This window comes from Passer domesticus, chromosome 5 (genome assembly GCF_036417665.1).
Source record: "Passer domesticus isolate bPasDom1 chromosome 5, bPasDom1.hap1, whole genome shotgun sequence".
Lineage (NCBI taxonomy): Eukaryota > Metazoa > Chordata > Aves > Passeriformes > Passeridae > Passer > Passer domesticus.
This window is the reverse complement of record NC_087478.1, coordinates 72,990,956-73,014,667: the sequence shown is the minus strand read 5'-3', so window position 1 is coordinate 73,014,667 and position 23,712 is coordinate 72,990,956. Positions and strand designations below refer to the sequence as shown.

General features: G+C 36.4%; 1 protein-coding gene across 9 annotated transcripts in view; it reads right to left on the bottom strand.

Annotated features, from left to right (window-relative positions):
* PARPBP (PARP1 binding protein) overlaps positions 1 to 23,712 on the bottom strand; it is a 39,894-nt gene that overhangs the window by 15,980 nt on the left and 202 nt on the right. For 4 of the 9 annotated variants that reach the window (XM_064421037.1, XM_064421040.1, XM_064421039.1 and 1 more), the window contains exons 2-7: positions 22,628 to 23,151; positions 16,093 to 16,320; positions 15,123 to 15,230; positions 13,499 to 13,669; positions 11,803 to 11,957; positions 1,680 to 1,863 (exon numbers count right to left, since the gene is read on the bottom strand). In XM_064421037.1, coding sequence (XP_064277107.1) covers positions 1,680 to 1,863; positions 11,803 to 11,957; positions 13,499 to 13,669; positions 15,123 to 15,230; positions 16,093 to 16,320; positions 22,628 to 22,777 — 996 coding nt within the window. In that variant the 5' untranslated portion in view covers positions 22,778 to 23,151. Of the gene's footprint in view, positions 1 to 43; positions 386 to 1,679; positions 1,864 to 9,864; positions 10,326 to 11,802; positions 11,958 to 13,498; positions 13,670 to 15,122; positions 15,231 to 16,092; positions 16,321 to 22,627; positions 23,152 to 23,315; positions 23,695 to 23,712 lie in introns of those variants that run through there. The other 5 variants (XR_010362708.1, XM_064421038.1, XM_064421043.1 and 2 more) reach the window with 5 other exon arrangements.

Here is a 23,712-nt window from a genome sequence, read left to right as displayed (position 1 = left end):
GGGAATAAGATGAAGACAGATTGTTCACTTAGAAATCATAGGCAAAAGAGATTTGACTTTATGAAATTAATCTTATTTATTGACATGTAATCATAATGGGATCCCTTTCTTCTTCCTGGACTCAACTTCACTCTCAACTTTTCTACCTCCCTCCCTCAAATGGCACAGGGGGAGGGGGAATGAGGATTGCAGCCAGTTCCTAACACTTTGTCCCTTCTGCTGCTTATTCCTTACACTCTTCCTCTTTTGCTCTATGTGGATACAGCCCACCATGAACTTCTCCACTGCAGGTCCTCCCATCATCAGGACACAACCATCTTTGCCATCTTCTCCCTCAACAAGGGTACTGCTAAACACTTCTACAGAGTCATCAGACTATGAACTCCTGGAGGACAGTAAGAAACAAATATTTTGGAAAAGCAATGGTGAATTTCTCTCTCTGAAGAATGAAGTTTTAATAAAATGCTTTTACCTGGCTTATAATGATCTACATGATCTTTTAAAATTTTGTTGGTAACACAGGTAGCTAAATAAACAGAACTGATGATAGCTATAATTGTCTCAGATGGGAAAGAGAAACAAACAGAAAGACATGAAAGGGAAACAAGACAATATACTGAAAAAATACTCATAGCAAACAGGAAAATGAGGATGAAATCTTTATATCCAACATACTCAGTGGAAACACACTTTTAAACCAGCTTAACTAGCCAATAGGGTCTGGCTGGTTTCACCTATCTTAAAAAAGAAAGAGGATACTGAAGGTTTGATTAAAATTTGTTAAAAAATCTTTTGCTGCCATGGCATAAATCAAATGAGTTCACAAAACAAAGCATCCTAACAATTCTAAACACAATGAAGGTGTCTATTTTTTTAATTTGATAGAAAAACAAATTACATTAGATACACATCAACTATGTAAAATAAAATAATAAAAGTTGGTTGATTTTTTTGTCACAAAAAGATTATAAATGGGAGTAGATTCACAGTACATGAACCACAAATACAAATCTTGTATTGTGCCCTCAACACCTGACTTACAGAACTTTAAATATCCTGATTCCTTCCATGAAAACAAAGTCATTAGTGTCTTGAAACGCTAAAAGAGAAAAGCTTACACATGATTGTTCGGGGCTTTAATTCCCTTCCCACTACACATTTTTCCATGCTTTAGATTTCTTACATATTTAATATTACTTTGAAGGCCTTACCCTTTGAAATACTTGATGCTGTACTGATTAAAACCTGTGTATTTTAATAAAAAATAACTGATACATGTTCTCAAATCTTAATTCTACTTTCATGAGGTTCTTTTGTTTGGAAATTTGTTATACATTTACTGCTTTGAAATTAATGGCAAATCTGGCACTTCTAAGTATCTATATTTATAATAATTGCACAACCAAATTAAGCTTTGAAGAGTATTTTACTTGCAAGGGAAAAAAAAAAACATTTAGTTTATGTAAATCAGTTCTTTGAAATCCACAGTGTAATCCTCAAGTGTAAGTCTTTTCGAAAAGTTTAAAATCAGAGCGTAGAGGAAATGACTACTTTACACAGCTAGGAAAAAGATTATACTATATAGATAGTCTTTTCAAAATGTAAAAGAAACAAATCAGGCAAAAGATTTTTGCTTTCTTATAAAGCTAAACAGTAAAAAGAACAAAAAGTCCCATAACCCGTGCTGGACTGACTCCAGTAGTGCTAGCAGTCAAGGCTTCCTGTTGTGAATCGATAATATTTTTAATCTTCAAATCCAAGTCTTGTACAGCTTCCTCTACTGCCTGACAGAAAGGATCCCCATTGCTTCGGCCTTTTATCAAATGCATCTTCACTGTTGACAGAATTCGCCCCCCTGCAATTCTGAAAATAGGCACAGGGTCATCTCCACATTAATCTTGGCAACACTTGAGTACACCTATTAATGCAGAACATAGCCAGCCTTCCCTGTTCATCAGAGAGAACAGCTTTGATCTTTTAAATCAAACAGCAGCATAGACCTATTGTCCAACACAATAGTTTGCTAAAAAAAATATAAGGTAATTAATTCAGCATTTAGTAATACTCTGAGCTGCAACACAAAACTAATGTCTCCTTAGAGGTCCAAAAAAAAGTACTTTCTTTAAACCTGTATGTACAGTTTTGCTCAAACTGTTAAGTGTAAACAAAATTTTTCACTCAAACATGCATTCCTGTTTAATACCACATTATATTTGGGTCTTTTGTGCTTTTTGAAGGTGCTTCAAAATCCCAATCTTCTTTCAGTTTTATTTAAATAATAGACAGTAATTAGACCACATTAACTTCCCTATTAGTTATAAAGGCACACTCCATTAATCTCTTTCTTCAGCACATGTGTCTGACTACATTAACTAAGATTTTGTGAAAAAGAGAATAAGCTCCTTGAGTTAAAAGCTTAAAACTTTTTTTCCAGTACCTAAACAAAGTATGTATGTATGTTTTACCATTGCTTTGTCTCGGGCAAAGAAAATAAAGCATTTAAAGAACCACTCAGCTCTCCTATATAAAAATGCATCCCTTCCCAAAAGCTGTGTTTTTCCTAAATGAGGTTTGCAATTCACATCAGAGCAGAAATGCAGCATCCTGAGCTGTTATTGGCTACCTACAGTAGACTTTTTAGTACATTTATGTACATTAGTACATTTATGATGCTGCAAATGACAGTGCTGTCAACACCCCAAAGCAGTGGCTTCATCACTCCAGGTCATATAGCCAAGAGTGACATGACTCAGCTTTCAACTTCCTCCATCCTTACTGATTTCCTTCATGCCCTTGCCAGCTTGCCCTAAAAGGATACCTTGCTACTGCAAATAAAGATGGATTTTGTACACATTGAATTCTGAAGATAAATTTTAGAATTCCAGTTGGGAGAACCTTAATCAAATGAAACTCTGCATGTCTACATTCATATAAAATACAAAATAATTGGGCAGAACTAGATAAGAATAGGAATTGAGTCAGAGGAAAAATAGTTGTTTATATTGTTTCCACTTAAAATGCATGGAGGGAACTGGGCCAGAGACCTTACTGTTTTGGTTTATTCTGGCTGAAGAAGACTCCTCTAAATAGCTTGAAAAACCTGACATTAACATGAAACTTTGCAGGGGGGGATTGTTGTTGGGTTTTTTTAAACAGGAAAAAACCAAGTATTTCCACACAATTCTCAACTTCAACTTTTACAGACTAAAGATTATACAATTCACATTAGATTTGCAGGTTTCATTAAACAGAAAAACTTATGCTTTGAAGAAATTTAAGCACACTGTATGCACGTGGCCAAAAGAAATCACCATGTCCAGTCTCTCTGTAGACAGGTCAAGACCCATTGGAAATCACAGTTTAAAAAAAAATAAATCTATTGTATCACTTCTCTGAACCCCACAACTCAATCTAACCACACAAGAATGAAAAGTTCAAAGGGAGGGAAAAAAAAAATCCAAGTTGTCAAGAGGTACAGGGAGAGAAATGTTGAAGAAGAGCTCTGTTTCAGACATGCATATAGGAACTGCAGCCAAGTCTCCTGATGATTCTTGCCAGACTGATCTGCTTTTCTCAATCCTAAACTTATATTTTCCAAAATCAAACCCTCAAATGATAAAAGTATTGTACTAAATGAGAACTAAACCCAGAACTCCAAGACAAATGAGCAAGTGAAGGGATTGACTAAAATTTCCTGTGAAAACAAGGTTCAGTTATTTCTGTCTACAGATATGTTGAACTTGTGAATAAGCAATAAATTTATAATTTCCACACATTCAACATATATACCCATATGTATGCTGGAAGAAAAGATATTATTATACAACTAGTACTGGGCACTAGCACAGTCAATTAACATAACCATGCCCTTAATTTAAATGCCTTGCTCTGCATGTATCTCTACAAGAGATTCATAGATTTTCAATGGGAAAAAATAACAAACCTTTCACAAAAATATTTTCTATGTTTATTGTTTTGCTTCTATTGTCCAATGCCAACTAAAGATATTTGCTAGTAGAAATAAAGTTCATTTAATCTCCTCTTCTCCCCATATTCCTTTGTTTCCAGGAAAGAGCTCCAATCTCCTATCAGATATACAGAGTACTAACTGGAGCAAGGAAAAGTTTATTTATACTTCAACTAGAATTTAGATCGACAGGCCGAGACATAAAATGTTGAGTCAATGTGTGTGGACTAGCACTGAAATGCCCTGCCACAGCTTATGTCATTTTACACTAGAACATAAGCTGTGTTGTGTCATTAGGCATATATATATATTTATGTGCATATATATAAATATAAAATGCTGAATCTAGTTCTTAGATCAATTTCTAGTGAGGCTCAAAAAGATTAACTACAAGCATGATGATAAAAGGAAAATGTAGTAAAGCACCTGGGGTGTTTGGAGTTTTGTTTATTTTACAAAGATGACACCCTATTACAGATTGCTCTGATATTACTCTTTCATAGATTTATATTACTCAGAAGATCAGTTGAACTCGAATGAACTTTAAAATATCTGATATTGCACCAAAAAATATTTATAGGAATAAAATAGAGTTGGAAACTTATCCACTTTGCAGCTCCTAACAGCCAGAAGGACCACAAAGGTATGTTCTAAATATGGAATTACATAGGCATCTCTTAAGAAAATTTTTACAGCAGAAAAAGAACTTTTGTTCTTTTTAATTCTGAAGGAGAAGCAAAAAAAAAAAAAACCACCAAAAAACTAGCTGATAGAAATAGCCAAAGGAAATTCATCAGTGTAATTATAAATGGAAGAAAAAACCCAACACTTTAGAAACAACCACCTTCCACTGTCCAACAGAATGTTCAAGAACAGATGCCTAAAGTCAGTAGTACAGTGGCAATTGTCAAATGAATGGATCCAGTCAAGTCCAAATGTGACCATCAGCATGAAAATTCACAACTATTTGAGACCAACTGACAGAAGGAGTGGCTTACTTTCTGCAGCTTTTTTAGCACTAAAACAGTAGACAGCTCAAGCAGGATTCAGCTCACCTGTCTCAGCTAGAGAAAAACAAATGTCTACATATAGATAAAATAAATCATATGTCAAAAATGCATTATTTGCACCAGGACTTCTAAAGAGTTTTAAAAAATAAAGTGTAATGTAAAAACTCCACTTGTTATTCAGGCACTGGACAAATCTGATCTTCTGTCACAGGTTTCTTCTCCTAAAAATATTGACAGATTTTGTGCCCCCTTGAACCCTTTTTGCCTTAAATCATCTGAGTCCCAACCTTACCTTCTTCTACCTCATTTTCCTTATCAAACCATCTTTTCTTATGTAGAAGTAACTAATTTATAAGTAATAGCACACCTTGTCTATTTTGTTCCTACTGAGATAGTCATATAAACAAGCTCCTCTGCTTACCAAAAATCTAAATTACATTGGCAAGAGCTCTTCCTCCAAAATTCAGGCCTTAGTGTGAAAAGTTATGATGCAGGAGCACTTTTATTTATTTTCTGAAAATACACCTTTTTTGGAAAAGACTAAAGTAGCAAAAAAAAAGGATAAAAAATGTTGAGGATATGGACAATATTCAAAACCTGATGAAAAGCAGAACAGAGTCCTGAAATCTACTCCAAGAACAGAAAAGAATGTGTCAAAATTTTATTATACTAAGGTCAACATTTTCATTCATTCATTTCAACTTCAACAGAGGTAAAAAATAGATGACAAATATATAATTATCCGACTTAAGTAGTGGGAACAAGTGTCTTAAAAGAAATCACAAACACCCAGTAATCACAGGGTGGGAGGAGATCACAGCCTTTTTTCCTTGTTATAGATTTAAAAGATGCTTTAGGACTTGACAACTGCTCTGTTATTCAATTTTTTAATTTAGAGCTATAGAAAGAGAGCAGCAATAATTCCATTCTCAAACACAAAGCAGCAAGATGTCAACTAGAGGTCCATCTACCTGGGTAGAAGAATGGGACAAAACGTATAAAGGAAGAAATACTACAGAAGTAGTAAATGTAGTAACATAGCAGTAACTGTGCTTTTAAAGCAGATCTAAAAGCTTATTTCTTATGTTATAAGCATAAATTTTAAAAAAATATAGTTATATATATAAAATATATAAAATCATATCAGTGAACTTAGTCAGATTATAAATATATCTGTAAAGGAAAAAACTATCAAAGCACTCACAGTACTCAAAAATTCCACCTCCAGCAATGCATGTATGACTATTAATCTAATTTTCTGACAGATAACAAAACTAAGTGAAAACTCTTCCTTAGACCCTTCGGAGTTTCACAGATTATTATATCCATAACAAAAACACAGCAAAAAAAAGAAACCTGTTTTAGAGTATTTTTCCATCTTGCTGCTGCTACTTTGGCTGTATTGGCTAAAATTTCTCTTTCAGCTTGTTGGAAGAAATTAGAGTGGCTCTTCATATTCTCCATCCCAAGCTTTGCTACCCAAGTCTGGTGACAAAGTTGCTATAAAAGTCTTGTAGAATAAGTCTTGATGAACAGCCATTTAATTCCCTATGAGAAAGTTCTAAAAGGCAAAGGCACTCAGGCAAGCTGTTATTAATTATAATAACATAAATTATATTATACTATAATAATATTACGAGCACAGGACCATTCCATCACAACACTTAGGAAAATATGCAGAAATATCAGCAGACCAGCTTGGCTAAACAGTGAACTGATGACAGAGCCTGAATGCAAAAGGGCTTCACAAAGAATGGTGAAGAAGGAACAGATAACAAATGATCTGGAAACATCACCTGGGCATTTAGGGATGTTATCAGGAAAACCAAAGCTCAGCTGGAGCTGACAAGTGCAAGAAATGTTAAAGGAGCTTCACCTGCTGAACAAAGAAAATGAGGGACCTTTGCTGAAAGGCAGATTTTGCAACAGCGTGGGCACAGATAAAACAGAAGTACTCTGTGCCTTCTTTGCCTCAGTCTTTACCAACACTCTGATCAGAGAATTCTTTCAGAAAAAAGCTGCCAGCAGTGGATAAAGATCAAATCAGGCTTCACTTGACAGTACTGAGTATGTTCAAGACCATTGAACCAAATGGATTGTATCAAAGAGCCTTAATAGAACTGCCAAACGCCCTCATAATAAAACTTCATATATTTGAAAAGTCAGGATGACCAGGTGAGATGCCTGACAAATGGATAAAAGCAAATAACAGCCAAAAAAAAAAAAAAAAACCCCAAACCAAACCAAACAAACCCACCTAAAAAAAGTCCATAAGGACAGTTTGGGGGACCACAAGTTCATCACTCACTTTGCTCCTCAAGAAAATAATGCAAAGTCTTCTAAGAAGACATCTGGGCATTGAAGGCATGAAGGATTAGGTGGCAGCTGTTAACTATAAGCATGCAGTTATCAAATGTAAATTATGCCTGACCAATCTGCTTTTCCCTTTAACAAAATGACTGAATTTGCAGAGCAGGAGAGAACAGTGGGTGCCATTTCCCTTGACTGTAGCAAGATTTATCAATACTGTCAGAGAATACCCTCAACATGGGAGTATTGATGTTACAGTCTGGATGGATGGACAATTAGAGGAGTTAACAGGTTGGATCATCATGCTCAGAAGGTAGCAAGTATGTTGTAACAATGGAGTAACATAGGGGCCTATCCTGAAACCTGTTTTTTTTCCTATTATTTTTGGCAGTAACTCCCTAAAATTACATGCTCATCAAGTTTGCAGATGACACCAAATTTGAGGGAACAGTCAATACTCTCGAGGGCAGAGCTGCCACGCAAAGATACCTAAACAGACAAGAGGAATGGGCTGACAGGAACCATATGAAATTCAACAAGACATGCAAAGCCTTGGGAAGGAATAACCCCTTGCAGTGATACAGGCTGGGGAGCAGCTCTGTGTAAAAAACCTTGGTGCATGTTCAGCAAGCAAGCTGCAAGCCAGGAGCATGCCTTGGCAGCAAAGAAGCCCTACAGTATCCTTGGCTGCATCAACAGTAGCGTAGCCAGTAGTCTGAGGAATGTGATTATCCCTCTCTAATCAGCACTTGTTGGACCAAATTTAGAATACTGTGTCCAGTTTTGGGCCCCCAGTCCAGGAAAGACACTGATAAACTGGAGCAAGTTCAGCAGAGGGCTGCCAAGCTGGTCAGGCAGACATGCCCTGTGAGGAGCAGCTTCGGGAACAGCTTGTTCAGGCTGCAGAGGAAAAGGCTTCAGGGGGATTTACTAACAGCTTTCCAATACCTACAGGGTGGCAAGCAAGAAGGTGGAGCCAGACTCATGTTGACAGACAGTGAAAAAAACAATAGGCATAAATTGAAACAAGACAGGTCCCAACTCAATATAAGAAAACAAGCCCACAACTTTTCACCGTGAGGACAAAAGCAGTTGGAATAGGCTGCCAAGAGGGAGATTAAAAACCTCCAAGGATGGAGACTGCACAAAACTTGTCCGGATAAAGCCCTGATTAACCTGAGCTGACTCCATAATTGACCCTGCTTTGAGCGGGATGTTGGACCAAAAACTTTCTGATGTTCCTTCCAACCCGAATTATTCTATAATCCTAAATTTAAGCAATCCTATATACAATGTTTTGCATATGCTTGCACAACTTTCCAGCAACTTTAAACCACAAACCTCCAGGGCTGTGTGAACACTGTCCAATTAACTCAAACATTCAGCACAAGCCTCGATAGAGTCCAACGTGCTTTCTCCCCCCAAACACTCCCGCGCCTCGAGATGCAATCACGGCTTCCCAAAGGAAACATACAAGAAACAGCATTTTCCCTGTCGAGGGGAAGCAGAGAGCACAAACCCACATGGTGGAGGCCAGCTGTGTGATGCTCCAGCGGGCTGCGGAGGTGCAGGGGCCCGCGATGCGGAGCCGCTCGGTGGGGCGGGCGGGACCCGCTCCGGTGTGAGCTGGGCGATGGTGACACCCAGTGGCCGCTGCCTGCGCCCAGGGCAGCGCCCAGCTGAGGGGAAAACGTGCTGCCAACCTCCCAACTTTGCTAATCTACAAAATTAGTGGGGGTTTTTAACGTGTACATATATATATATACACACATATCCCCCCATACTAACCATCACGCACAGTAACCAACATGACAAATGAGCTTCTGTCCTCCTATTTTAAGTCACATTCTTTTAAACAAACCTGGGAAAAGTCATTTCAGGAGTTCTTCTGGCCTGAAAGAAAAGGGTTTTCAGAATGATGGATTAGAAGTGCAGCTTTTCATTTATACCAGCAGGAAAGAGTTTTCAGATCTTAAGGTGTATAATAATCATCCATTTTGCTGACAAATACAACACTGATATGCTCCTTGTCAAGAAAGAGGTGTAAAAAAGAATATCCAAGTTCTCATTTACTGTATTAACATTGTCCAAACCTACAAATCTATAAACAGTTTTAGCATTAAAAGTTTTGCGGCATCCTCAAAAGTTAACGAATTTTCATGCTACTGATTCTTGAAAGATTAGTAATGTCTTGTAATAGATATCTAGAGAATGAGGAGAGACAAACAATTTCAACATGTCAGAGATTTGTAGGAACATTGTCTTCAGTGAATACACCTCAAAACAACCAAATTTAATTTTGTCTTTCCTTTCCTCCTCCTATTAGAAGTACCATATTTGAACCAAAACATCATAGTTCCATTAAGTTTCCACTCTGACAGATTTCCCTTTGTTCACTTTCTTAGCTGAATGATGGGGAGATAAACATTTTTGTTACTCTCCATAGGTTAGCAGACACTTGGTTGCACAATATCTCCTAAATTCAACATATTCTTAAGCACTTCCCACCACTGTCCAAGATCTTCAATTTGGTTTCCAGGTTCCCAAAGCAAAGGAATCAGGCAGACGAAGAAAGCCTCTTTTCAACATGTGTTCCAGTGACCCACCATTTATTTGGCTACTTTATATTTTGTGCAATTACAAGTTTCATAAGATGTCCACTGTAACAAAATGAAACTGAAATAACAGATTTCTAATCATTAGGTAAAAAACACAGCATTTTTCTTGTGGCATAGTCAATACAGAGACCTGGTTAATGCAGGTTGGCTAATCTCTGCATCAGAGAAAGAGCAATGCTGCAGACAGGTTGTCTAGTTTGCTCTTGGATTTCTCAGCAGGCTTCTATAGATTAAGTAACTTAGGATTCTGCTGCATTGCTGCCTTTCCCCCCTCTGGTCTTTACTTTGCAGCAGTAACAGAACTAGAGAAAATTTTTTTCCACAGAACTGGATCCTCTGGAACTCCCAACAACTGGCACATGACAGGCAGGACACACAGACAGTCCTCATCCATGTGACATAGCAAACACTTGCTAACATCTATAGATACACAGATGAAAAACATATTTTACACTGTGAGGGTATAAAGGCCATGTGGAGTACGAGAGGTGCTACAAACAACACAGTACAGCCACTTCTGGTCAGCAAGACAAACAGCAATATTCACGTGTGTAGAGCCAATTTAATGCACAGAATCTGACATTTATAGCCCACAATAAATGGCACATCAGGTGCAGCAGGGAAAGTTACATGATAAATATCTGAATGCTAAAAAGCATGTTCAGCCCATAGAATTCACCCAGTGAGAACGTGATAACTCCCAGCAACTATCCCACCCCAATTTTTCTCACATTTAAACATTCTTTTAAACAGAGGAGTAGTTAACAAGATACAGCATTTTATGCTACACTTTTCTGAACTGTATTCACCTGATAAAGTCTTTCATCCTAAAAAGTTCATGCATATACATATTTTTCCATTTCTCATTTTTTATCACTATACAGTGCCAGATATGACTTAAACAAAGGAAAAATAGCATATAGTATATGTTGAGCAAATAGTTTTCTTTAATCAACAGCACAGACAGTATGTCTCCGGCATCCAGGATGTTGAAATGAAAGAATAAGAAGCAGAATAAAAAAGTAAGACAAAACTGCAAAACAACTTCAGAAATAATTCCCACTTCCAGCTTCAATGGAAACTGAACATTAACTTAAATAATGCTTACTTTTAACATTTTGTTTTCCACTGTGAGGATGAGACTCAATTCAAACTTGGAAAAAAAAATATATTCTTTAGTATCAAGGACAGAACTATTATAGCTGATTTGCCAAATTTTGTATGGAAAAATTACTTATTATAAATGACAATTATTAATTTCTACGAAGCTTAAGAAAATAGCTCTTTTCTCTCTAATAATTCCAGCACTTACCAATTCAAACCTCTGTGTTACATTTACACTTCTCTAATTAATCACAAATTTATAAGCCTGCCCAAAAGACTAACTTCAGTTCTTCAAACACAAACAAATCAGCAACTCCACCAGAGGCCCCCTAAGAAATAATTCTTATGATTCATTTATACAGCTAAAATGAAAGAAAGAAAAGGCTAAATATTGCTGCTAACAAATGACAGTATTGGTTAAAGACTCCTTTACATAAGGGTAAAGAGAATGAAATGACCAAAAGGAAGGAATCAAGCAGCAAGAAGTAAAGCACATATCAGTTTATGTACTTACCAGACTCACAAGTTGGTAATCTTTGTAACTTCATTTACAACTACAGAAGTAGCCAAACCACCATACATACATAGATTTGATAGAAATTCAATACAAAAAAAAACTCCCTCAAAAATTCATAAGCTTACCCCAATTATTTTTCAATTATATTTTCAAATAAGGTTTAATTTTTAAAAAGTTTACTCTGAATTCTTTAATAAGTACATTGTTTGATTTTCTTTTGTTCTTTTTGTTCAAGCACAAGAAAAGCAGGGGCTCACCAAGACAAAAATATATTACCTTGTATTTAAGACTTCACCAACAATTTCTTGCAGCTTGTCAATAAAATTAACAAAGCTGGAAAGCCCTTTTACATGGGCTCTTAAAGGGTCATACAAAGAAGATGCAGAGTCTCTTCCTCCAAGTTCTATGGTCCGGATAAAAGATGTTGCCATCTATTAGGAGAAAATTAGCCAGAAATATCAAACTATAAACAGACATGAACTGTGCATACATTGAAATGAGCCTTTCCTACAGGTCTGCAAATTGTGTAAAAGCTGGCTGATAGCAGAAATAGCTTCCCTGAAATCAAACAACAGCTCCTAATTGCGTGCTCTGTACATCTCAATATTTGCAAGATCAATACTTAAATAGAACAATTATATTTAAAAAAAACCACAAGCCAAAAAAAAAAAAACAACTAATTTGATGTTTACATCAGCCTTTTGAAAGCTTAGGACAAAAAACTTATTAAATCACCATACAAAACTCTTCTGTTTTTGTGGCTGTTCAAATGCTCCTGCTGGCCTCACAAAAACTAGTCTTATATTCAAGGGGCCTCTCTGTGACCCAAGGACAATTTTAACATAAGCATGTAAAAGTTGACTTCAGCTCACAACAATTTTCAGAGAGGCAAGTAATGTATATTCAAGTCTTATCAGAAATAATGACAGCTAAGGCTTCTGTCATTCTGAAAGTGTCCACATATTTCTATATGCTCTAAGATAATGAAGATGTGCCAAAAGCATACCTTAGAGTACAACCCCCAAAATTTTAAGGCGTAAGAACAAAAACCCTAGCAGTTGTCCAGGAAGGTGAAAGTAAGGATAACAATCCAATGCATTTGACACAGATGCAGTAATGTTAATTCTACACCTAAATTTTAATTTCAGAGTACAGAGCTAAATCATAAAGCTCTTAGGGCTGGAAAGAGGAAAAACTAGAATTACTCTAGCACAGAAAGTAAACCTGCCAGTATTCCTGTCTTTGTGCTAAAGGTTTCCTATGCATCAAGTACACAATTCATAGGACTTTGCCTTCCCAATGGAAAATACTCTCATTTTCAGGATTTCTACAAGACACAGATGCCAGAAAAGATTACTTCTTTACACAGTAGAGAAGTTTCCCCTCTGGCAACCGTGAAGAAGACGTGGTAAATCCAGTCCAAACACATACAGTTTTTTATACAACATTAACAGAGCATTAGGACTTAAAATAATTAAACCTGGAACTGAGACTTCACAACTTTTCCATATTTATTCAAACATAAAAGTTTGAGAAACCAGCTGCTTCAGTGACTACATACCTTTAACTCAGACTGCTGCTGTCTGCACTGAGGTTACACTGCATGCAAAATTTAATGACTATTTTGAGTATGAGGGACTACAGTGGTTCTTTGGAGAAAGAATTCTTATTTACCTTATTTTAACTATTTTTGAGATGGTTCTGTGCTGATAACTACTGCAAGATCCCATTTTCAAACTTTTGAGATACACACAAACTATTTTTTCTGTCCACCTTGAGATCCCATGACCAAACAAGAAACCATTTCTCCCCACAAAATCCAGTGTCTTTTTAGCTTTAAAATCCTGCTCATGGTAGAGCTTGCCTCCGCTTGCAAACATCAGTGTTGCACATTAGATTAAAGCCATATTCTCTGTTTAGAGATCTAATTTATTGGCCCTGACTTCCAGGAAGATTCATTTGACACACATACCAGAAAAATGGACATTTTTCTCTCCTGTGAGGCATGTTTCAGGTTAGTGAAGGCTTCTCTACCAAGTCCTCTGTCAGGAACATTTAGAATGTGAGCTAATGCCAGATCATCCTTAGAATTCACCAAAAGGCTTAAATATGAACAGACAGACTTCTTTGCCAGGATTGTCACCTGCATGAGAAAACATCACATAAATTGGTCCTCCTGCCGCTGAAAATAATGTTGCATTTTATTTTAAAGTTAATTAGACATGTACTGATGTAGTTTTTGGAAGAGTAAGAATTCATCTTGCATCATTTCAAAATGCTGCTTTATGCATGAGGGTCTGGAAGTCTTGATGAAAACAAACATGACAAATAAATTAGAATTGCATTTATGGAACTTGAATATTCATAAAGTGTTTGAGGGTTATTAAAATTGGTTATAAATTTCTCTTTAAAAACCTCCCCACAGAGGAGGCTTTTCTATCTCAAAGCAAATACTAGCACCATTAAACCATGTAAGAGTTTGTCAACTTCAAAAAGACTAAGATTTTAAACTACTTGCCAGCTCTGCCACAGATTCAGTAATTTTTCTTTTGGCTTCCAGGGGATTTCAATCAAAGAAACTCCAATGACTGGGTTTGGACATAAATTGTGATCCAGCCCTACCCACATAACCAATATGTAACATTGTCATTGCTAATATTGTAGCACTGTTCAAGACCCTGTGAGAACAACAGCCCCAGAACAGAAGAATTTGCAGTTTTGTTGCAAGCCAAGAAAAAAAAAAGGCCATTAAGAGAAGAACATATAACAGGAAAATTTATACCTGCTATGGAATATATTCTCATACCCTAGTAGGTAAACAACAAAATATAGTTACAAAACCAAACATGTACATGTGACTTTCTGCAAAGACAGTCCTCAGAGGAGGAAAAAAGAGCAAGGAATATTTTTCAGTAAAAAGTAGTAAGTAATTTTCACAAGTCAAAGCAGTAAGAAAGCCACTGTGTTAGTGGCAGAAGTGCTGTTTAGGGGAGAACCTCAGTTCAGAAAATATTTTCTTGTCCAGAAATATTTTGAGTTATATCCAAAGATTGCTTTGAAATTGCCATTTATTATGATAAAATCAAGTATGGAAATGACTAAAGCTCCAGCATTTCAAACACTGCTAGAAAGTACCCAGAGATTCTTATTTTGGTGGTTGAAAGGGTAAAGGGAGAGAGTCCTCAAGTCCTCTATTGGGACAGCCAAACCTTGTTTGCTTTGCTACAGCTACCACCACAGTGGCTACTCCGATTTCTTGCATACGTAAGGGACTACAAGCTAATAAAATGAAATCAAAGGAGATTACTTCAGTTATTTAATGTGCAGTCAAAACAACATTTGAGTGATGGTGTATTTGTAGAAAAATTTGTTCTATATCAAGTGCCTATCATACTGGACTGCTCTCCAGAATCTAAATTTCAGCACATAGCCTCAAACACACCTACAATATACTTCAAGTGATACAGAGTTTGGATATGCAGGTTGTTTTTTTTCAATGCAGCCATATTTGAATAACAATTATTGAAAAATAAAACTATGTTATATTTCATCTTTTCAATAGATACAGAACATTACAAGAGAAAAATAATTTTTACCTTCACATGCTCCTGGCCCTGTCTGTTGATTTGTGTAGGAGTAGAAAGAACAGAACCATTATTTTCTTGTGCATTCATTACACCAGAAATAAATTCCAACAGTTGAACCTTTAATAAAGAGATCAAAATAAACTTAAATATGAAGATGACTAGAAATCAAAAGTGAGTTTAAAATCTGGTGTAAAGTTTTCTGTCACTTTGCTAGTGTTTGAGGTTAGCACAGCCCTTACAGTCTACTTTTACTTTTAGTCTTTCAAAATATAACTGTTCTAGTAGAGAAATGAAGTGTAAGATTAAAATTAACTTAGAAATTATCTCAAACATTTATGTTATACACTTGCATTAAAATCCACTGCTTACATTTTGGAGAACATTAATATGCCAAGTTCAGGAAGAGCTCATTAACCCATCTAAGTCCTCTATGTTCCCCATGAAAAGCAGAAGGAAAAGAAAAACACATTAAAGCCCCCAAAACCACAAAAGACCTGGAGTAAACTACAACAGAGCTATAACTGAGTGGCTGAACTGGAACTTCTGAAAAAAACCCCTAACATGCAAATACATATATTACATAGAAGTTTTGTTTAAAGAGCATGGTGTTTTCAAAAGGGTAATCATTAAAAATATTTTGGCTGCACATCAACCAAAACTCCATGACATGTTAATTACAAAGCTTTGTTCCAGTTTTATCTAATCTTTACAGTTTATTATTATTCTCATTCCAATTTATAGCAAGGAGTCATTTATTCATAGAAGAGTTGTGGGACCTCACTATCCAGCAGGATGATAGAGAAATAATTTTTGAGTGAATTTAAAATCCCTTTACAAAGTTTAGTAATTTAAACTCAAGGACTTCCCCAAAAGTTGTTAATAATCCAGACCTCCTGGGTGCAATTAGAAATGTCTTAAATCTATTACTGGAACCCAAAATATGCAAAAATATACGAGATTAAACAAACATAACACTTACAGGGTACATACTTTCATCTTCAGCTAGAAGTCCAAGACTACAGCACTTCTGATATATGTCTATTAAATCTAACATATTGCTTCTTGCTAAGAAGGCATGATAGGCTTTTTTCACATCAGCATAATTTTCAGGTTCCTTCATATTTTCATACAATCCCAGTTTGTCATGTAACAAATAGTTCCATGTTTCCAACACATCACTAAGTAATACTGTGAAGTCTCCACGGTGCTAGCAGAACAAAAAAAAGCACAAAAATATGTTTCCTATTCAGCACAGTTTTGAAAACAAATTTAAAACAAGCTGCAAATATATAAACAACAAACATATATTTGAAAATCATTCTAATTTAAATTGGTTGGAAACAGTCTTACTTACAGCTTTGCATTGACAGTGAATTTTGTTATATTCTGTCAGTATTTGCTCCTGATGTTTCAAATATCAGGCATGTATATTAAACTTCACTCATGAGAAAAGACAGTGAATGTTGCAAGACTGCTTCTTGCATAAAGAAATAGTTTTCAGCATAGCAGGCATTTACTTCCCAAAGGGAGGAAATATGGCTCCCTTTGTTTGTAGCAGTAAACTGGGAAAACATATGTCAATTTTAAGAAAGGAGCTTTTCTTTCTTGTGCTAATACAGTTATACTTTATTATAACATTGACAGTGCTGCTACACGGTTCTAATAAATACATCAAAGCCATGCACATCCCTCTGTAACTACTACTATAATTAAAATTAACTACACAGTATAGACTCCACTCTTTTGGTGAAAATTATCAAATTTTGTTCCATGTGCCCCTCAGCCATCTCCTCCAACCACTTGCTCTTACCACCTTCTCTTTCTCAACTTGTCCTCCTCATTTTTGTCCATATCCTGCTCTTTAAACTGCGAATCAGTTCCCAGCTCCTGCTGGTCAACTTTTGTCCACACTTCTGGTATCTAAAGCACTCCCCAGTATGTGGCAGCAAAAAAAGGGTGATTTTCACCATGTAATGTGAGATAAATGCCCTGTGACCAAGTAACAAGCCTTGCTTTGCACTGTCCATAGAGGCAGATGGCTCCTGTCTACAGCAAAGGTTTAATTCCATTTAATGACATTTCCATATTAAGCAAATTAATTACTTATAAGCACCACCAGCAACAGAACACCTGAAATAAGAAAACATGAGAAATTCTAATAATTTACATTGTTACAGCCCAAAAGATCTCTCCTTTGGGTTTTAACACATTTAGCGCAATTTTCTCAATCGACCTACACAATTCTATAATCCTGTAAGTCAACTATTTTGATATTGCCTAGGTGAAGAACAAGGAGAGAAAATTAAAGAACACACACATATTAGCTTCAGAGCACTTTTCTGCCTTCTTATTTGTGCACGGGTTATGACAAATCAGCACTATGAACTTGCATATTATTCCACATATCACCAGAGTGTTAAAACTGCACATGTGTTTTCTGAAAAGCACCTGATTTTCATTTCAGCCCCTCAAAAAATTAAACATATAATCATATTATAACTCAATTTAAACAGATCAAAGCGGCAGTAGATGGGGGGAAAAAATGTTGTTTTCTCACTTTATTTTGAATCAAAATCCTTCAGGAGTACCAAGTTAAAGTACAACTTCATAAGGTATCTAATAAATCAAAACCTTTCCTCACCAGATCAAGGGCCTGTACAGATCAGCAAAGTTTATGTTAGTGCTGCAAAAATATTTTAAATCCAAATATTGCATTCCAGATATTAACCTTTGTGATCAAGCATTTACTGTGATGGCTTATTCCATTACTTACGCAGTCATTTTGTCAAGTCTCTGGTTTTAAAATTAATTTTAAAAATATTGTGGTGTTTTGCAGTAAGCATTTGTCAATTGCCTAATAGCTTAAGGAAGTTCAAAAAGTCCCATGTTTTCATTCTATTATAGGCAGAGCAAGTATTTCATTTCATAGGAATAGAACCAATAGAGTATTATAAAGTATCTTCACTTCCTGGTAATACATCATATTAAGTCACCTGGGGACTCTGGTTTTAGAATGTCTGAAATCCAGTAGCAACATTTCATGCTTAAAGACACCATTTTTTACTATTTTGAAGGTATTGTAAGTTTTCTTCTAGTGCTAATTACATAGCAAATTGTTTCAAAGACCAGAAAGTTGTGCATTTCAGCATCAAAATTTTGGCTTCAACCTTCCCCAAAGAAAGGCTCACCAACCCTTTTAGGAAAATGTGTGTAAAAGATTGCTGTGCTGAAGCATTGCCTCTGTTTTGGGTCTGTTCTTTCCAGGCATACTCCTAGACTGCAGCATTGTTTTCTGGCTTTGTCCTTCAGCTGGGCAATTCTGCACTCTTGTCACCTCTAGTCCTGCTCAGCCTTCCCTGCTTCCCTACACTCACACAGCAGAGGAGTTCCCAAACTGTGGTACATAAAGCACATTAGGGTGGGAAAAAAGCAGCATTTTTAGTAAGTTTCCCATCATGCTGATAGTGCTGTGCCCCGACTGAGAAACTGATTCATGTGAACACAAGCACGTGGACATTGGAGAGTTGTGCAGAAGCAGTGAAGTTTCAGGTCAATAACCCAAGCTTAGAAAAATTACAATATTATAAAATAATAAATAAAATTACAATGGCATGGACACTGAACACTTTTGGGTTTTTTGGGGTGAGGGGGAGTGTTGAGGGACAAAGTACCAGGGCCCAAGAGAGTAGATGTTCTGCTTAAAGATTACTAGAGAGCTATTATATATATGGGACAGTGGAACAGTAGTTGCAACAGGAGAATCACAAAACATGCAAAGCAAAAACTGTACTCATCCAAACAACAATCCAGTACTTTTTAAAGCCAACCCTATCAATTACAGTGGTAATAAAAACAAAAGACTGAAAATTTAGAATCCCGCTGGTTAGAAACAAACAAAACAAACCTCCACATATCCTTGTTTCCTCTTCTACCCCTCAAAACAGACACCTGTAATACTATAGAGGGAGGGGTGGGAGGGAGAAGAAAAAAGTCCTATTGATAATCTAGGAAAGATGCATCAAGACTTAAGTAGCAAGAATTTCAACAAAGTTCAAACAACTAAATTGTTAAGCAAAGCAAAAATACACAAAACTAACTTACAGATAGGATTTGATTACACAGGGTATAGGAACAGCCTCAATATATAATTTCCTCTTTAAAAAAAATCCAGGAAAATATTTATTACTCCAACTTCTTTTCTAAAGAAGAGCCTGTTCCTTATTGAAAAGACTACTCAGCACTGGTGAGACCAGGTCCCTCTGAACATCAGGAAACACCTTTGTACTCTGAGGATGCCTGAATACTGGCACACAGGTTGTCCAGGGAGGTTATGGAATCTCCATCCTTGGAGACAATTTGAAAGACACCTGGACAGGTGCTCTACTTGAGGTAGGCTGGATAAGATAACCTCCAGAGTCCCCTTCCAACTCCAACCCTTCTGCGATTCTGTGAAAAATTACCCATGCTGAAGAACAGCCAAGACAACCTCTCTTAGTAGCATCATCACAACATATTACAAGCAACATATCACGTAAAATTGCTACAAAGTTAGTTAGGAGTATCTCATTACCAAAAGGGAGACAGACAGAACAGTTTAAGGGAGTAACACTGTAAAACTTCACATATTTCTCCATATTTTGCCAACACAGAACCAGAATAATTAGGGAAATCATCTGAAGAAATACAAGACACTAAACAGAACAGAATATTCTTCAGTCAACATGCAAAATGCACTCATGGAAGCACAGAACAGAACTAAACCACATACCAAAACTGCTTTTATACAAAATCAGAAATATACAAACACAAATTTCAAAAGGGAAGATATATTTCTAAAATCAACAATGAAGCAGTTTTTCCTCCAGTATCAAAATTCTCATTTGAGAAAAGATTTACAATACATTTAAGTCTGACAACTTAAATTCACAGATTCTGGAAAATAATTGTTTTATACACTTCGGTTTCCCATCCCAGTAGCTAAAACAGCCATAGGCTGAAAATGACAGGTGATTATTTGACCTAGTAACTCATCTACCCCAGGTGAGTCACAGGTACAGTCAACTTAAAGCAATTACTCCCAGCAGAACTTCATCTTGAAAACTGTTATTACTAATCCAAACCTTGAGAAAGGTTCTTCTTGAAAATGTTCCTAGATTTTAGACTTATACTAATCAACCTAGGTGAAAGGTATTTGCTTCCATCACAGACCTTATGCCACTTGTCTTCATGCCACATGGCTACAACTGTGCCACAAACCAAAGTATTTTCAGAAAGATTCAAAGCATAGATTTTTTTCTTCTTTCATCCCTGCTGTTTGATTAGGGTTTATCACACTTTTTGCTACCCTTATTCTGGTGAAATTTAAGATTAATAAATTATAAAGCTTTTAAAATTTCCTAAAGTTGTCCTAAAAGCTTTGTTATTTTTCAGTTCCACTGTGGATATTGGTACCAGTTAAAACACCAAATCCATTAAAATTGTCCAGGCTCCTAAGGAAGAGAAGTCTATTTTGGTTGTTTTTGATAAACCAAACACATCCAGCCTTTCTCAATACAGCCACTCAATAGCCTGCTAATAAAATTTTTATTGCAGTAATTGACTTCACCAAAACAGATGTCCATTCTACAGGTGCTAACAATTTAACATTATGGTATTTAAATCAGAAACCTAACAAGGGACATGCCTACAACTGTAATAGTCTGCATCTTAGTTTGAAGTTTCACTGCTTGACAAAATAAACCACACAGATTCTGCTTTAAGACTGTGAACTTCAAAATGGATACCATCTAAAGAAATTGTGCTTCAGAGGCAGAACATGTAAATGCTCAAATAATTTTAATCCATATATCCAAGGAAAGGCTTGTCTTATTAGACCAACTAGTATAATCAGAAAACAAATCAGGGTTTTGCAAACTTGTTCTTTCTTCAGATCCAAAGGAGAAGCTAAACATTTCAAGATTAAATTAGTTGAAAATAACTGCTATAATTTTTGTTAGACCATGTCTGAAAGAAAAGATATTTCTGGAAGAGAGGAATATTATCTGGAAGAGGAAAAAAAGGATAAAGTAGAATAAACTAATTACCTCTAGTGGAAGAAAAAAACTCATAGTAAGGAAAACAGGGAGCAGTGAACCATAACCTTTTCACATCTGTAAGTTTTGGCATACAGTAGAACAGCACATTTTAGTTCCCAGAGGTGGCTTTGGAAAACTGTTTACAGTTTTCCCTTGAGAATCACAACAAACATGACAAACAGCAATCACCTCCATATGTAGTTTTGCATTAATGTCTCCTACCAGTTTTCCAAGAGCTAATTTTGAGGCACACTGATTTTCTCATTTTAACCTACACAGGTATTGTGAGGACTCCTGGCTGAAATATATTACATTCCAACAAGTACAAATGTAGTATCTTGACACTCTAGTATCCTTACTGTAATGTTTCTAGCAATGGGTGATGACTTAACCAGTTTTATACTTAATGTTTAGAAAAGAGATACCCACAGTCTGCACATTTTAGACTACAAATTTTCTTCCGATGCACAGACTGAAGCAGGTTTTCTGTTTGTTTGGGTTTTTACTGGCTTAGGGATTTCACTTTGAAATGGTTCTCTTGTTTCTGGTATGTTTGTTGATTTGGTACGTTTGTTTTGATTTTCTTACACTAAAGCTTTGTACTACACATTTGACTTACTATGCAACACTTGAGTAAGTCTTCCAAAAACAGTCCATATTGTTTTCATCAATAATTAGGTTAATTAACCTAAATAGCTATCTTTAGGTTATTAAAACAAGTATTGCAGTAGCTCTCCTTAGATGAGACACACGCAAAGGCCTGATGTATATTGCAACTGTTTCTGGTATGTTTCAGAAATCCTCCAGCTCTGACAAGCCATAGAGCTTCTTTCAGAGACACCTTAGGTATAACCTTAGGGTTATACCTCCTCTTCACCATTTCACACTTCATGTACACACACAGGGAAAGCCATAAAATTCCTACTGGTACTGGGTACACACTCACAACATATAGGTCTTCATTTGACAAGTGTCAGGAAAAGCAGCAGCTAAGATCAGACTGTGGCAAGTGCACACAACTATACAACTCACACAAACTACACCAAATCGGTTTTGTAACCATCTTCTTCACATGTCATTCAAAAATATTTTTGGAGCATTCAGAAAAAAAAAAACACACCCCAAATGCCATAGTTGTCCCACACTGATCTGTAGCACAAAAGAAACATAGGATGGAAATAAACAGAAGTGACATACCCAACAGAAATACACTAGTGTTTGAAGTTTAGAGCTCAAATATACACATAAAGCATTTGCATCCTCCCATCTGTCTTGCAGCTCCTTTTTCTAAAACCTGCTTCAATAGTGCACTTAATCACATTCATTTTATTGGCTTGCTTCATCTGGCCCTTAAACACACCTTAACAAACAGCAAGGAAACAACCAAAATTCATTTCAACATGGTGCCTATGGTTGGAACATACCGAAAAGAATGCTAACCTGTTTATTGACTTCAGCCATGGACAGTTGTAACGCCATCAACATGCAGTCTGCTCCACACACAGTAGTCCTTTCAGAGTTGGAAAATAAAGGCCATTGTCTTCTGAAACACTTGACCAAGAGTAAAATTTTTTGCTGGAAAGTAACCATTGTCTAGACTAGAAGATTGATATAATCAAGAGAAAAACAAATATAACTATGCCAGAGGAATATGCAGGTCTTCACCTCCCAACAAGCTGTGCAAACCCTGTTGTATCTTCTTAAAGACCAAGTTCCCAGAATAAACTCTTCCAACTAAACCAGACTTGCCTCACTGTGACAGAGCAACTATGAAGATAAGGGGTTAAAAGTGCTTATGTATGTCACGCCTTCATAAAGCCCTTACTTTCCTTGTATGTTCTGCCAACATAAAGGAATGTTATCACAAATATGAGTCTTTGTCTCCAAAAGCAGCCTCAGAGTGTCTTCAGTACTTTCTGCATTCGCTATACATACAGATGAGTGTCTACGAGGATGTTTTAAACCTGGAAAAAAAGAGATTTAATATTTCTAAGAGTTACTAACACAGATGACTAAAGACTTTTGTTACCAATATAGTCTTTTCCCCTTAATTTGGGGGTGTTTAATTTGAAAAGCCATTATCTTCTCTAGCAATAACTGGACTACTTTGTGCTTTGGTCGCTCTCACCTTCTTGCATTTGTCAAGACAAAGTACATGACAATGTAGTAGAAGTTTGCCTTTAAACTTTTTCTTTTCTGAAAGAAAGTTCCCCAAGTTTGTGACGGTACAGGAGCAATACCCATCCCATGCACTTCCAGAAGACAAAACTCAACCTTTGACCTTTTTCCGTACAGCTGAGGCAGAGCCCGGAGCGCTTTTGTTTTTTGGTTATTGGCACGGCTGTAACAAAATGAGGAAGAACTGTGGCCAAGAGGCAGGGAGGACAGGCGACATGGGCAAAGAAGCAAGACTGCAAATTCTCTCTCCAAAACACTTCAAGGTGACAACCCACTCGACAACGTGAACATCACATGGGGGGCACAGAGGATGAAACAGGTGTGCTGCAAGTCAGCGTGGGGCAGGG